Genomic DNA, 14,809 nt, shown 5'->3' with positions numbered 1-14,809 from the left:
GGAGCGGGACTCCACGGTCTCCCTGCTCTTCCACCACACCTCTGTGGGGACCTGAGGCATCTGCGCACTCAGCCGACATCTCAGGAAAAGCCTGACCAGGCACACACAGGGTCCGGTGTAGTCCAGGCCTCCCTTGGTCACCCAGTGTGGCCCCGGGTGACTCACTGTCCCCACCTGGTCTCAGTTCATGGCCAACGCCCCTCCCAGGAGAATCAAGCACTTCACCAGCGTGGAGACTGCAGCCCCAGACTGTGGGTGGCCACACCGTGGCCTCCTGGACGGGACTCCGTGCCACAGGTGGTCAGGGCTAGGGGACGCTTCCCACCTGCCCTTGTCCCCGGGATGGCCAGGTGTCCCTTGGGCTGGAATGAGCCAGGGCTGAGTGGTGCCCAAGCTGTCCTCAGGGCCAGGTGCTCATCACTCTGACCTGTCACCCGAGGAGGAAGCTGTCCCCTCTTGCAGGCAGGGATGCTGAGGGCCTGGGAAGAAGACGCTGCCTGAGAGCCCCGGCCTGGGCAGAGGTGGCCGGGAAGAGGGCGCTATGGGGCCGTTGGCTGTGCCCCTTCCAGGCCCCACCATCCGAACTCTAATAGCTCCTGTGTCTGGGCTGATGACATCACGGGGTAGTAGTGAAGAGGGAGCAGCAATTGGTGAGGATGGGGATTAAAGATGAGATAATGGTGGGATTTTGGTATTTATAGCAAAAGCAGCCCTTTGAAGATCTGTGAGGCGGCAGGAGCCGTCTTATATTTGGCAAAGCGTCCATAAGCGCAGCCGCATCGTCAAGAGGAGACAGACTTGCCTGATGCTTAAGGAATTTTCACAAATCCATTTGCTTTAAGGTTTTAAATGAGCAGTAAATCCCGCCTCCGCCGAAGCCCCAGCTGCCCGCGGCCCTCTCCCTGTCTGTTGTGGATAATCCCAGAGGGGGCAGAAATGTCGCCAGGCAGCAGCAAGACACCAGGGTGCCTCAGCTAGTGTGGCCCACGGCCACATTCCGCGGGGGCGGGGCCGGCCGGCACTTCCCAGCCTCCTGTGGATTCCCAGGCTGTTCCTGCTGTTGCTTACACAAGCGACCAGCAGCAGCGAGAGGCTCCAGATGCGGGGGTGGGGAGAGGCCGCACAAGGCGGAGACGCTGGGCCACAGGGAGAGGGCGGTGTCCGCAGTTTCTGCTACGTGGGCCGGCACTCACATCCGGAAGACCCACTCCGCTGGTGCTCCTTCAGGCTCGGGGTGACCCAGCAGCCTCGGCTCCTTCCCACCTCCTCCTGGCAGCCGCTCTGGGTGGCGCTCCCTCCACATGCAGGCTGTCCCTCTGCCAGCTCCCCCGTGGGACTCCTCCTCGGGGCCTTAGGCCGTGCTGCATAGCACTGAGATGCCACTGCGCTGCAGCTGGCGTGCTGGCTGCGTGTGCCCTGTCTCGCTCCCTCCCGGAGGGCCCTTCAGGGCATGCCTGTGTCTGGCCCACCCTGCCGTCCCCTCTCAGCCTGACACTGACCCTCGCGGACCCTGGTTTGGCTAGAACGCTTCACATGTCCTGGGCTGTGCCACACAGCGCCCAGGGACAGGCGGACGGGCGCCCCTTGCCTCGGGCTCTCTGGGCTCAGCTGGGCAGCGCAAACTGCCTCTGAGCACACAGTCAGAACTGGGCCCAGAGAAGGGAGTGGGCTCAGCGCTCTGGCAACAGGGCAACCGTGGGCAGTCCTGGCTGCTGGGCCTGAGAATGGGGCCCAGAGCATCACCCTGCCACCCTCCCGGGAGAGCTCCGGGGACAAGCTGGGTGTGAGGGAAGCGAGGCTGCCCCATCGCCTGGGCCGACGTCACTCATTGACTGTAGCGCTGCTCTGCTGGCCAGGGATGGACTCCCCGGCCGAGCACCCTCCCCACCACTGCCCACAGCGACGAGGAAGCTGCCAGCAGGCCACGGCTGCCCTGCACATGCACACCCCTGTGGGTAGTAAACAATTGGTTGTGCACAGAGGCAGCTGCGGGACCAGCTGGGCTCCAGGCCCCACGCAGTTCAGCTTGGCAGGCTACAGGACCAAGGCCCGGGAATGGCCAGCGTCCCTGCCTGCTCTGGGGCCTGGCGAGCTCCCCTTGCCCCTGGGCTCCAGATTTCCTGTCAGCGAAATGGGCAGTGGGGAAGAAACCTCTCCTGGCCTTCCCCAGATGGATACTCCCAGGACCAAAGGAAGAAAGCGCTGAGCCCATCGTGTGCCAGGCTGCTGCCAGGCACTGGGCCAAGTGCAGAGCCGGCCCCATAGGCCCTGTCCCGGGAAGAGGACGGACAGCAGGGACACAGGTGGGCCAAACCCCTGCGGACTCGGCCAGGCGATGCCAGATGCCCACCCCAGCCTACCTTGTATCTTCAGTGGGTTGTGGTAGTGGACTTCCAGGCGGAGGAAGCGTGCGGACCCCGGGCCCCCGAAAGGAAGGCCAGCCTCCTCTGGGTAGTAGAAAGCCTGCGGTGTGCGGGCAGAGAGGGCCACACAGTGTCAGGTCAAATAAGCCCACCGTTGGGGCCTGAGCTGGGGCAGCGGCGTGGGTGGGGCAGCTGGGTGGCACCGCTGCTCTGCCACCGAGCCTCCTGTGGGCTGGGTGTCAGGCTGTGGGGGACGCTGAGCCCCGCCAGCCTCCTCCCGCCCCCAGCCCTCTTCATGCCCCTCTGGACAGTGGCAGACTTCAGTGTGACCCCAGGGACTGAACCCGTGAGGCCACAGCAACTTTGCCAGCTAGTGCCAGCCCAGGGCCCGGCTGTGCACCAAACTCCGACTCTGGTGGAAAGTGAAACTGGTACCCACAGAGCACGTGGGCACAGAGCCACGCTGGAGGTGAGATGGGCATGGGGCAGCTTGGCCCTTGCCTGTGCACTCCATGGGGGGCGGGAAGCACGCACCTTGGCGCCCAGCGCCCACGCGGCCAGCACGTGGCGGCAGTAGTTGAGGCGCTCCGGCTTCATCCTGGAGTCGCAGGCCCCGCTGAAGTGGGGGACGTTCTCCAAGCCACCCGTGCACTGGAAGATTTCTATGTGGTGCACCAGGGCTTCGTTGCCCTTGGTGATGATGGGCTCATACTGTGGAGGGACCACACTCTGAGCAGGGCGACCTGGCCCTGCGGATGCCGTTCTGCCCCGCCAGCCTCCGGCCGCCCGCCGTGACAGGGAGGGTTGAGGGTGCAGACCCGGGAACTGGGGAGACATGGGCAGCTCAGAGCCTGGTGGCAAAGCCAGGAAGTGGACCTCTGGTCGGCCGGGGCAGGAAGGCAGCTGTGCGCTCCTGTGCAGGCAAACGCTGGGCCCCGCAGCCCCAGCCAGGGCAGGGTGGCCCGGGTCAGGCCAGGCTGCTCCCTGCCATGTGGTGCTGGGCGCTCACCGAGCCTCTCTGGGCTGCTCATCACCCCCAGGAAATGGGCAGTGCCTGGCACTGGGCACTGCTGTGATGCAGTCCCTAGTGGCCTCCACTTCGCCCCCACCAGGTAGGTAGGCACCTGGGGACACAGCAAGTGAGCTCTCTATGGGGCTGGACAGACGCTTGGACAGCAGCCCAGGCCCAAGGACAGATGCACAAATCACTTCTGGCCACTGGGGAGCAGGTAGGAAGCCGGAGCCCAGAGACCCCTGAGTGGGCATGAGCAGGGTGACAGGGACAGAGAGCGCAGGCTGGGCCTGGGGCTAGGCAGCATGTGGACTCCTGTTTGCACAGGACCACGGCCGGCTGTCCAGGTCAGGGATGTGGCACCCCTGAGAAACACGGTGGGCAAGGCCCCACGCACCATGATGATGTGGTGCCGAGAGAAGCCCTGGGGCAGCTCGGAGATGTAGCACCAGTACGTGGTCTCCTGGCCGGGGATCAGCACGTCAGGGGCCCGGATTTCCATGGTGCGGGTGTCGGCGGGCACCTCAGGCACGGGCACCTCAGGCTTCAGCAGCTGCACCCGCTGCAGCCCCGTCTGCAGTCCCGAGGTGTTGATGGCCTCCACTGATGGGAACGGCTGCTCCAGGATCCCGTACACCAAGTGGACAGTGCCATCCTGCAGCCAGACAGGGCCGGTCATCAGCTGCCCTGCGCCTCTGGTGTGGGCTCTTCAGCCCCAGTGGAGACACCACGCCCTGCCCACCACAGACACCCAGTGGCCCACTCTCGGCTCCCCCAGCAAGGGAATTCTTGTGACCTGGCTGTGACTAGATCCCAGGCTGACCCCCACGCCTGTGTGTCCCATGCCTTTCTAAATCCAGCCAATCCACAGGCACCTGGTGTCATCCACAAGATCCCGGACAGGGCTGGTTTGTGTCCTAGAGTCAGGATGGCCCAGCCTGGGGAGCCAGGGCTCCAGGGGACCCTGGCGGAGCTCCCTAGCACTGACTCTGATGGTGTCGTCTAAACAGTGACTTGGCCGCCAGAGTTCTAACAGTGGAGACCCGGGAGATCTCAGTGCCCCTGCCTGGGTTTTCTCTCCTGGAAAACCGACAGCTCTTCTGTAATGTTCTAAGTGGTGCCCATCCATTTATTACAGGACGGAAAACTGGCCGTTGGACCAGGTTGTCATCTCTGCACTGGGAGGCTAAGGCAGGAGGATCACGAGTTCTATCCTAGCCTGAGCAGCTCAGCAACTTGGCAAGACCCTGCCTCAACGTAAAAAATTAAAATAAAACCTTTAAAGGGTTGGAGATACGGCTTAGTGTGAAGGCCCTCGATCCAATCTCCAGTTCCAAAAAAAAGAGGTCAGCGCTTTTCACCTCTTCTCTGAGATCCAGGCTTCCTGGTGCGTGAAGCTCTCCAACCCTGAGGGAGCCCAGCCTGCATCCCCGCACTGGCAGGTGAACCCCAAGCAGGACCTTCCTGCCCTCAATCCCCGGGCCAGAGACCACCCTGCAGCCCCGAGCCCCCAGAACCACCACTGCCTGACCCCTGGCCCTGCTGCACCTCTGCCCGCCTCTGCCTGCCTCCCCGAGAGGCCGCTGTGGTGCTGTGGGCTGCTCCCTGGGGAACTGTGGGTACTGTGATCCCCATCCACAGAGTAGGGCTGGGCACAGGACACCAGCCAACCGGGGAGAGGCAGTGAGGTGTGCTGGGACGTTACCTCGATGAAGTAGTCCTTGGGGTCACAGGTGCCAAAGGGCCTCTTGAAGAGCAGAGCCAGGCCTTCCGGGGTGCCCTGCGCCTGCAGCAGCTGGTAGTCCTGCTGGGAGTCCAGGTGGACCTGCCCCTCCTGGTCACTCCAGGCATCCTGCAGACAGGCTCCAGTGGGGGCAGGAAGGGGCTGCAGCCGGGCCTTTCCCGGCACAGCTCAGGAACAGTGGCCCTGCCCTCACTCTGCAAGGCAGAGCTCACCTGCTGTAGTCTGTCCGTCTGTCTGTCTGTCCGTCCGTCCGTCTGTCTGTCTGTCCATCTGTCCGTCTGTCTGTCTGTCTGTCTGTCTGTCTGTCCGTCTGTCTGTCTGTCCGTCCGTCTGTCTGTCTGTCCATCTGTCTGTCTGTCTGTCTGTCTGTCCATCTATCTGTCCGTCCGTCTGCCTGTCTGTCTGTCCGTCCGTCCGTCTGCCTGCCTGTCTGTCTGTCCGTCCGTCCGTCTGTCTGTCTGTCCGTCTGTCTGTCTGTCCGTCTGTCTGTCTGTCCGTCTGTCTGTCTGTCCGTCTGTCCGTCTGTCTCCTTTGCAGTTCTGGGATGGAACCCTGTGCCTGTACATGTGAGGCAAGCCCCTCACACTGAGCAACACCCCGCATGTCTGTCTCTGCTGTGGGCTGAACCCCATCCTGCCCAATTCTTCTGCAGCCAGGAGCGGTCAGACTCCAGGTGGGTGGGCTGCCTACAACTCCCAAGCCTTGGGCTCAGGCCCAGCAGCTGGATTGCTGGGGAAGGGCCTGAGGCTTCTAGTAGGGCTGGGGTCTTGGACCAGTACCACTCACATCATTCCTCGAGGAGAGAAGAGGAAAGATGGGGGGGCAGAGGAGAGGAGGGGCAGGGGACGGAGGGGGGAGGGGAGCGAGGGGGAGGTGGGCTGTGAATGTGAGTGGGGAATGCGGACGGATGGAGGGGCCAGGGAGAGAGGAACCAGGCTGAGCCCTCAAGGCAGTGCACACCTCCTGGTGTCCCTCCTGGCAGCAAGCCACACCCCAACTATCCCTCGCATCACCCCACTCCAGTTTTGGCTGAAGAGGGTAAACTGAGGCTGGGGTGAGAGGCTGGTGGCAGCATCCCAGGATTGTGTCTCAGCCCCCGCCGGGGCTCCAGGCAGTGCCGGCTCTGCGGTGGAGCCCCGGAGCCTCCCCAGCCAGCAGGGGCCAGGAATGCCTCGGGCCCCCTCTGCAAGGGTTTTGGTCTGTGCTTTTAATCCTCTATCTGTATCATGTTTTCATTTCTAGAAAAGAACCTACAAAAGATTGTGCCACATTTCCCAGAGGAGAGCAGCACTGGGCCCCGCTGATCTGCCACAAACTAATTCAGACGCAGCCACGAGGTCGGCTGGGGTTTCAGCAAGACTACATTAGGTGTGCGGATTGCCAGAGGAGGTTCCCCAAGCCCCACGTCTGTGTCCCTGGGAATCTGCTGCGCGCGTTAAGCTTGCAGGGCGTGCAAGGCGGTGCCATCCAGGCTTCCTCCTCTGCCCTGGGAAAGCCCTGCCAGGGAGGGGCTCCCCATTCCCACGGGATCCGAGCCCTCGGCACCACGCAGCTGAGCCTCGGAACTGGGCTGTGACCCTAGAGCCACCGCACAGCCGCCGACTGCCTCATCCTGCCTGGTGGTCTTGAGCAAGGGACGCGGGTGGCCCAGCTTCAGTGCCTCCTCCTGGAAAGGGACCCAGGGTGCAGGGGAACGCTCCCCACTGCCAGTGGGGACACAGGCCTGAGCAGGAGAAGGTCCATCTTTGCCTCCTGTGCCTGTGGCCACAGTGAGAGGAGGCAGTCGTGCCCAGGGAGGCCTTGGTGACTAGGCCCTGCAGGGAAGCAAGAGCCACAACCGTGGCTTGGGCTCTCCCTCTTCTGGTGACCCCAGCTGCTTGCAGGGACCCCAAGGGCCATGCCAGTTGGAAGGGAGACTCCGCCTTCTGCACCCGCAAAGGCAAGAGTGAAGGTTCATCCTGGAGGAAGGAGCTGAGGTCCTGACCTGGAGTCCAGCTGTGCGTGTGTGTGTACGTGTGCGTGTGCGTGTGTGTGTGTGTGTGTGTGTGTGTGTGTGCAGAAGGCGGGTAAGTGCGCCATCTTGGCCCTGGGCACAGGCTCCCTGCTATGCCAGGCCTCGAGCCACCACTGGCCACGTTGGGAGCACCTGCCCCAGCCTTGGGGCGCAGGGTGTCCGGGCAAGGGGAGGTGGGGCCTGCGCTCACACAGAGGAGTGTGTGATGGCCCGCGGCCCCTCCGTGTGCGGAGCCATGGCTCCAGGGCGCAGGTGAGGGCCTGGGAAGTGCTGCTTCCTGCCTATCCTGGGCACCCCTGCGGTGCCCACCCCAGAGACAGCCTGACTGAGGTCAGAATAAACTCAAGCACTGAGAGGTTGCAGGGAAGCGCCCTGGGCTGGGCGGAGGACGGGAGCTGGGGAGGAGGGCCAGGCGGGTGCCAGCGGGTGAGGTGGGGACGCAGGCACAGGAGAGACTCACGGCAAAGTAGGCGCTGTCGCCGTTGGTCCAGAGCACCACAAGGTCCGCGTTCTCCATCTCACCACGGTCCGACATCCCGAAGAGGATCCCAGCCTTGAGCTCGCGCACCAAGAGCCGGAAGTGGACGGCCTCCTGGGTGTAACTGACATTCCAGGACAGCTCCAGGGTGCCCTGGGGGTCCAGGAGGATGCGGTAGGGGAAGGGGCTCTCAGGGGGCGCCGAGCCCTGCAGGGCGGCCACCAGGATGACCAGGAAGACGGCCACCACCGTGCCATACATGGAAGCTGCCTCGCGTGCATTGGGGCTGGGGAGCCCGGGCCTGCAACGCTGGCGGCTGGGGTCCTGCATGGTGGGCTGAGCTTCGGGCCCCACAGGGCCCTTTATGCCCTGGCCCCCAGGAGGGGCTGGGCCCAGTCTGCCTGGTAATTGTGTTAGTCTGGTGGGGAATTGAATTGTGCTGGTGGCCCTCCCACCAGCCTGAGCCCCAGGGCAAGTGCTCTGCCTACACCGCCTCTAATTACACTAATGACACACGGGGACAGCGGCAGGGGAAATCGAAGCGGACTCTGAGGTCCGTCTGGACAGCAGCTCCTTCCACAGCTTGGGCCGCCTCCCAGGTGCTGGGTCCCATCCTCACCCAGAGAGCCAGAGCGGGTCCCAGGGGTGCTTTCAGGGTGACCAGGGGTGGCCCCTAGTGGCTGCAGGCCTGGCCTAGCCAGCTACACGGTTTCTATAGTACTGGGGGTGTGGATCGATTTCAAACTAAAAATAAAACACAGCCCCCGGTTAGTCTCTGTGCAGACACTCTCCCGCGGCCTGCTGTTCCCACTTGTGCCTGCTCTGTTTCCCCACCAGTTCCAGCTGGTGCCAGGGCTGCTCAAGGAGTGGGTGCATCGCTGGGGGCAGATGGGCGAGGGAGGGCTGCAGGCGGGGGCAGGCTGAGGGCGTGGTGCCAGGGACAGACTGCAGGGGAAGGGGGCTGAGGGGCCGGCCTGCTCCTGTCTGAGTCCCCACGCTCACCCAGGGCACAGGAGCCTGGACCTGGCCCTCTGGGATCTCAGTGGCCATGGCGTGGTAAGGTTTTCTCAGCCTGTGCTGTGACCCCCCCCCCACTCCCAGCCAGCATGACAGATCGCTCCTCCCTCCCTCGCTTTCCCTCTCTCCAATGTTAGGAACCCATGAGCTTTGTGGCTCCAACTCTAAGTCCTCTGCTGTCCCCAAGGACACCCTCAGGCTGCTGTGCAGGAGCTGGCTCCACGTAGGAGCAGCAGCTGTGCCTCCGTGCAGCTCTGGGGGACCTCGAAGCCTTCCCTGGGGGCTGTGTGGAGCTGGGGGGGGCCACAGCGGGATGGGACAGAGGCTCTGGGGTAGAGGTGCCTCTCACGCACGCAGTAACAGGAGAGAAGCCACTGGTGCAAAGGTGGGGTGCTGCTGGGGCTGCAGCGGGGCCCCAGGGTGAGCCTCTTCAGGGAGAGTTTCCAGCCCAGAAACTCTCTGTCCCTTCCAGGACAGGATGCCAACAGCCAGAGATGGCTGGTTCCTCAGGCTCCTCTTGACCCAGGAAGGCCAGGAGCAAGGACGAAGAAGGGTCCTGATTTTGGGGGGCGGTGAAGGCAGAAGGTCCCATTCCTCATGTGGATTCCAGACAAGACCAGCAGTTGCTAGGTGCTCCGTGGAGGGGAGGCGGCGTGCCCGTCCCCTAGTAAACAGCAGAGTGCTGCATGCATGCATTTATTTTTAACAGGATTTAGAAGATATCCTCATCCTCCAGCTTAGAACCAGGCTGGAACGCCGGCTGCCTTCCACGGTCGAGAAAATAGACGCAGTTGATTTCTGAAGTAACAATTACCGAACCCCAGCCATTAGCAGGCGATGGAGGCTTTCCCACTCTGTCCTCACAGGGCACGGGGGCAGGGGCTGTGGTTGTCCCCGCCTGACACAGAGGGGCAGCTGCGGAGCGGGGAGCCTGCTGGCACCTGGGATTGCACGGCCGTGCTCTGGGGCTGGAGGGGGCCAAGCGCCCCGGCAGCCAAGGTCATGGCAGTTCCGCTGGAGTCAGGAGGGAGGAGGTGCAGACCAGAAATGCAACCTCGGAGGAAAGGGAGGGCGGGAGGGGCGGCGGGTCCTCTGTGTCCGGAACCTCGTGCCTTTCTGAGTGCCAGTGGACCTTGAAGAACAGCAATCGGACCCCGGGGCAGGAAGCATCGCTCAGCTGTCCTGTCCACACCCTTATCAGAGGTGACACCGCCCGCCCTGGAACCTACTGGACACAGTGCTGAGCCAGCTGGGCAGGGCCTCTGTGCAGGGCTGGGTCCGGTTCTGGGCTGGAGCTGCCCTTCTCCCTGCCCTGGCTCAGGCCTGCTCCTCTGCTGCTTGGGTCAGGTGGGACATGCTCCCCTCCAAGGTCGGAGTGGGCTGGGGGGGCACGCGGCAAACTGTCCCCACCTCAGGAGAGGAACCCTGCTTGGCGGTGCTTGGTGCCTGGCTTCCTTCCAGGGCACTTCGACGGCAGCTGACCTCATTTAGGAACCAATTTCAGCATTCTAATAAGCCCTTTGCCTTCCCAGCCTCTCTGATGCTGTCGGCTTTAGCGGGCTATAATCCCCCACCAACTCTGCCTCGTGAGGCCGGCTGCGGCTGACTGTGGGCTGTGGGTGGTGACAGCCACAATGCAGTGGTTGGGGTGGGGACCACAGGTGGGTGCGATCCCTCCAGGGTAGGCCACCCCCCACAGCAAGGGTACAAGCAAGGCCATGTCCTGCCTGCCCCGAAGTCGAAGGGTCTAGATAGGCTGGAAGGACCATCCTGAGGACTGACCCAGCACGTGACAGCAGTGCCCACGTCCTGGTAGCATGTCACCCTTGGGAGGGGCTGCTGTCTCCCTTGTCCTGAGCATGGGCACAGTAAGAAGGTGGAAGAGGGAAGGTGTGTCCTCCCAGGCCACGCTGAGGCCACCCTGCACCAAGAACATGGCTGTGCAGGCGGCCCTGAGGCTGCGGTCGTGACGCCTGCCCTGCAGCTCAGGATGCCCAGAGCTGGGCACTAGGCGGGGGCACTGGGCACTTGGCGGGAGAGGCAAAGCTGGTCCAGAGGGTTGGGTACTGCCAGCCAGGCAGGACGTTCCAGAGGCCTGGGCCCTGTGGGGCTGGAGCAGCCAGGTCTTGAGCGAGGCCCTGCTGTCAATGACGGGGTGACTTAGGGCGTCTACTTCTGTGGGAGTCCCCTCTGTGCAGAGGGCCAGGAGGGGCCGGGGGCAGGCTGATGCTCGCCCCTGCGAAGCTGCGGCCACACACAGATGCACACACTCACACTCCTACATGGACACACTGACACACTCGAATAACTTCACACTCGCTTTCGCTTGTCCACATGTGCTCACACTGACACGCGTATCCACGCACACTCCCATGCCCTCACCCTGTCTCACACTCATACTCACCAGGCTGGTGTGCAGGTGGCTACCGAAGCCAGGGGGCTCAGCCAGCTACGGGTTGGCAATCTAACTGTTTAGCCTAAGAAAAGGAGGCCTGGAGCCCGAGGTCTGCAGGAAGTCACCCCCACTTGGAGCAGTCTCAGAACCTGAGTCCGGGAGACCCAAAGGGCTGTGCCAGAGGCCTTCGCGGCTCCTTCCGACCTCAGCGCCCGGGGACAGAGGGGCAGCGCACACGCAGGCCTCGGCCAGCTGGGAGGAGCGCGGGCCCCAGAGAGCCAGGTGAAGAGGCGGCCCTCCCCAGACCTCTCTGCTCCTGTCCCCCTACCTGTCGGAGGGTGACAGAGCCACAGCATGGGACACACTCGCTGAGGAAGGGTTCGGTCAGTGCTGTGATCTTTATTGTTAGGGACATGTAAATGTCGCTGAAATGATGATAAAAGGCCCCTGAGTTCCATTCTCAAAATTAACCGCTGTCCATGCTGGACACACAGCGCTTCAGCGTTCCCCTTCACTCCCGGGACTGCTTGCAAAGCGTCTGCTGTCCTGTGTTCACTGTTCGACCCCGTGGTGTCGTATTTAGCGTCTTAGCTTCACGCACGCACCGCTCACCGAGCACGTGGGCGCTGGGTGGCCGTCTCGGGCACTCCACCAGTGACACCAACTCCTCACGCCCGCCTGCCCGCCCGGGCCTCACACCCACTGATGCCCTGTCCCAACTGGGTTCTATAGGAGTCGCCCTTATGTCCTCGGTGTCCACCGGCTCCTCGCTGAGGCTCCATAACCCCCGCGTGGGGACGGCCCACCACCACACACCCTCCTTCTGTGTGCCCACACTCCTGGGCTCCCTCCCTGCTTTTGGCTTCTGGACACAGCGGTGTGCAGACCCCTCTTCCACCCGGCCCTGTTCCTGCAGGGTGAGGAGTTGCCAGACCCCACAGCAGCTCTTTTCTGAGTTCCGAGGAGCTACCCTTCTCCTGGCCTGCTGGAGTGCAGCTTCGCAGCTGCCTTTCCGTTGCGTGCTGGGCTGCCCCTTGCCTCTCGTGCTGACCCGAAGGCACCGGGCTACCCTGCACGCCAGCTTATCTGCAGGTGTCCTTGTGACTCTTCAGAGTAAGCTCACAAGAAGTCAAACTGTGAGGGGGACCGAGGTCCGTACCCAGGGTTCAGAAGACCTTGTGCAGGGAGAACGCCCCAACCCTGGCTGCTCTGCCACTAACGCAAGACAAGTCGGTCTCCAAGGAGAAACCGCCTCCTGCAGCTCCTCGGTGGGTCTGAGCCCTTTTGACGGCCAAATCAGCCACCAGACCAGGCAGCGCCCTCCGGCAAGGACCAAATGCTTCGCCTGCGTGGGCACAAATTCAATCAGGGCCGCCGAGGCCCCATCTGCCTCGCGCAGATGCAGCTCAGAGGCGCGGTCTCCACGCCCTGGGGGCTCCGACATTCAGGCAGTAAGAGGCAGCAGGGATCTGTCCACCCTGATCCAATTTCCAGCTGCTGATCACGTTATGGAGACGCTCGGGCCTGGGAGGCACTGAGGAAAGGGCGAGTGAAAGAACAGAGACCGCCCTGCTCATGGGGAAGCGAGGAAGTGGCCTGGCCGCCTGCTGCTGCCGAGGACATTGTTCTGGGTGACGCCACACCAGGATCCAGGGCACAGGACGTCTCAGCAGGGCCAGTACCGGATGCCAGTGCCAAAGGGCCCTTTTTCCTGGGGAAGGTGTGCCTTGAGGTCTCAGCACAGGCAGCCGGCCACGTCATGGTGAGGTCCTCACAGAGGCCCTGGTCCCGTCCCTGGGCCTGGGCTGGTGGAGTCCTGTAAAAGCCCAGGGCCAGCCTCCCACCTGGTGCACTCGACATAATTATCCCACTGTCTGGAACTGTTGTCACAACCCCACTTGGAACAGAAAGATCTTTTAAATCTAGCTCGCCCCCCAGATACGACATAGTCTGCGCCTGGAGGGGCGGAGGGCGCACAAGGCAGTGGGAGGGGTGGCCGGAGCACAGCTGTGTCTGCACCCGCAGAGAGGCCTGGGGTGGTCAGCTCTGTTTGTGGCTGAAGCCTTCTGGCCCCTTGTGGCAGCTCAGGATGTCACACAGATCCAAATTTTCCTCTTGATGTGAAGGTGCCACTTACATGGGTAGACAAGGCGTGCCAGGCTGGAGCTGCCCACAGGCCCTCCCAGAGGTGAGGCTGGGACCGGGCGCTCGTGCCCATGGGGCATGTGTAACAGCGTCAGGGGCGGCATGCAAATGGCAAGCAAAGCACACTCCACCCCCAAAGCCTGGAGTGTTCCAAAAAATGTTTTTAAAAGGAAAAAAAAAAAAAATACACAATAGTACTGATTTTAAAAACTGAAAGTCTTTTCATTGGATCAGATTCTTTCTGCATAAGTCACACAGAAAGAAGCAGGGAAACAACATCCTGGGAGAGGAGCAGACTCCGGCGTGCGTGGGCGCAGGGAAGGGGAGACGCGGGCAGGCTCCGTGGGAGGGCGCTGGGGCAGTGGCCAGGCCGGTCCCGGCTCCAGAGGAACGAAGCCCCAGTCCTAGCAGTTCCTCACCCCAGCCTGGCACAGGCCAGCACGCCCTTGATGAAGGGGCCCCCAGTTGCTCTGGGGGGCTGAGGCCACGGAAGCACTGAGCCCTAAAAGCCCTGTGGTTCTTCCTATACATATAAAACTGTGATACAGTTCAATCTATAAATTAGGCGCAGGAAGAGATGAACAGCTATAACCAAACGCTGAAAGTGAAAACGCATATAGTTTGTGAATTATTTATTTCTGGAATTTTTCATTTAGGATTTTTGGAGCTTGAGGGACCCTGGGTAACTGAAACCTCAGAAAATAGAACGTCAGACAAGGGGGGCTCAAGTGTAGCGTCCCACCTTCCGGCGGAGGTGCAGGAACAGGCGCAGCAGTGGCAGACAGCGCCGGGGAACCCAGCGCGGAGCTGGGCCCGCTGCCCGCAGGATTAAACGTGTGAGCAGGGAGAGAGGCGTCGACACAGAGACAGGAGCTCTGGTGCCCGGGGAAGAAGCATTGTGGATCGAATCAACAGAAGGAGACTCTAAAATAAGGATAATTGCTATCCTTAGAGAGATAAGTGGTTATCTTATTCATGAAACAAGAATGGGCTTTTATATAAAAGAACTAATTAGAGATCAGGGAAATTTAAACTAGACAGGCTGAACAGCAGAAGGAGACATCTGAGGGGCAAATTGGTGAGTTGGAAGACCGGGCAGGTGCCGCCCTGGCTTGGATTCAGTGTAAAGGGCAGGGATAGGGCTGGGAAGAAAGGCGGGTGATTCAGGATCTGCTGGAGAAGCCCGGGCCCAGCCGTGGGACAGCAAAGATGGCAGAGGAGATGGTCAGATGTCCCTGGGCCCTGGAGACTGTCACCCGCAGGGTGGATGGGGTCACCGGCACCAAGGATGGCCAACGAGAAGGAGCAGGGGCTGCGGGGCGGGGGGGCACTCCCAGGGAGTACACAGGACTCTGACTCCAGGAGGGTGTAGAGCAGGGGAGCAGGAGCTGGGGGGCTGAGGGGTTGGGGAGGGGAGGCGGCCCACGGCGACACTTGGGAGACTCCCGCAGCGCTGGGGGCAGGGACAGCAGAACCTACTTCTGAGCTCTCGCTGCCAGCCCGAGCCCAGGGCTGCCCTCTGAGAGAAGCAAGTGAGGCCAAAGACTCCTCACACCATTCTCCTTTTATTTATTTATTTATTTTTTGTATTTTAGGGAAGGGTCTACAGGGTGTTCAGGGTCTCACTACTAGATCGGACTC

The 14,809-nt window shown here is 62.1% G+C and overlaps 1 protein-coding gene across 1 annotated transcript in view; it reads right to left on the bottom strand.

Moving 5' to 3' along the window:
- Window positions 1-7,941, bottom strand: part of Dbh (dopamine beta-hydroxylase) — a 14,572-nt gene extending 6,631 nt beyond the window's left edge. The window contains exons 1-5 of the mRNA XM_004640544.2: window positions 7,594-7,941; window positions 5,081-5,227; window positions 3,773-4,030; window positions 2,898-3,074; window positions 2,361-2,463 (exon numbers count right to left, since the gene is read on the bottom strand). Of these exons, the coding sequence (XP_004640601.1) occupies window positions 2,361-2,463; window positions 2,898-3,074; window positions 3,773-4,030; window positions 5,081-5,227; window positions 7,594-7,941 (1,033 nt within the window). The remainder of the gene's footprint in view (window positions 1-2,360; window positions 2,464-2,897; window positions 3,075-3,772; window positions 4,031-5,080; window positions 5,228-7,593) is intronic.
- Between the last annotated feature and the right edge of the window lie 6,868 nt (window positions 7,942-14,809).

The sequence above is a fragment of the Octodon degus genome, unplaced genomic scaffold (genome assembly GCF_000260255.1).
Source record: "Octodon degus isolate 3935 unplaced genomic scaffold, OctDeg1.0 scaffold00123, whole genome shotgun sequence".
Lineage (NCBI taxonomy): Eukaryota > Metazoa > Chordata > Mammalia > Rodentia > Octodontidae > Octodon > Octodon degus.
This window is presented reverse-complemented; position numbering and strand designations above follow the sequence as displayed.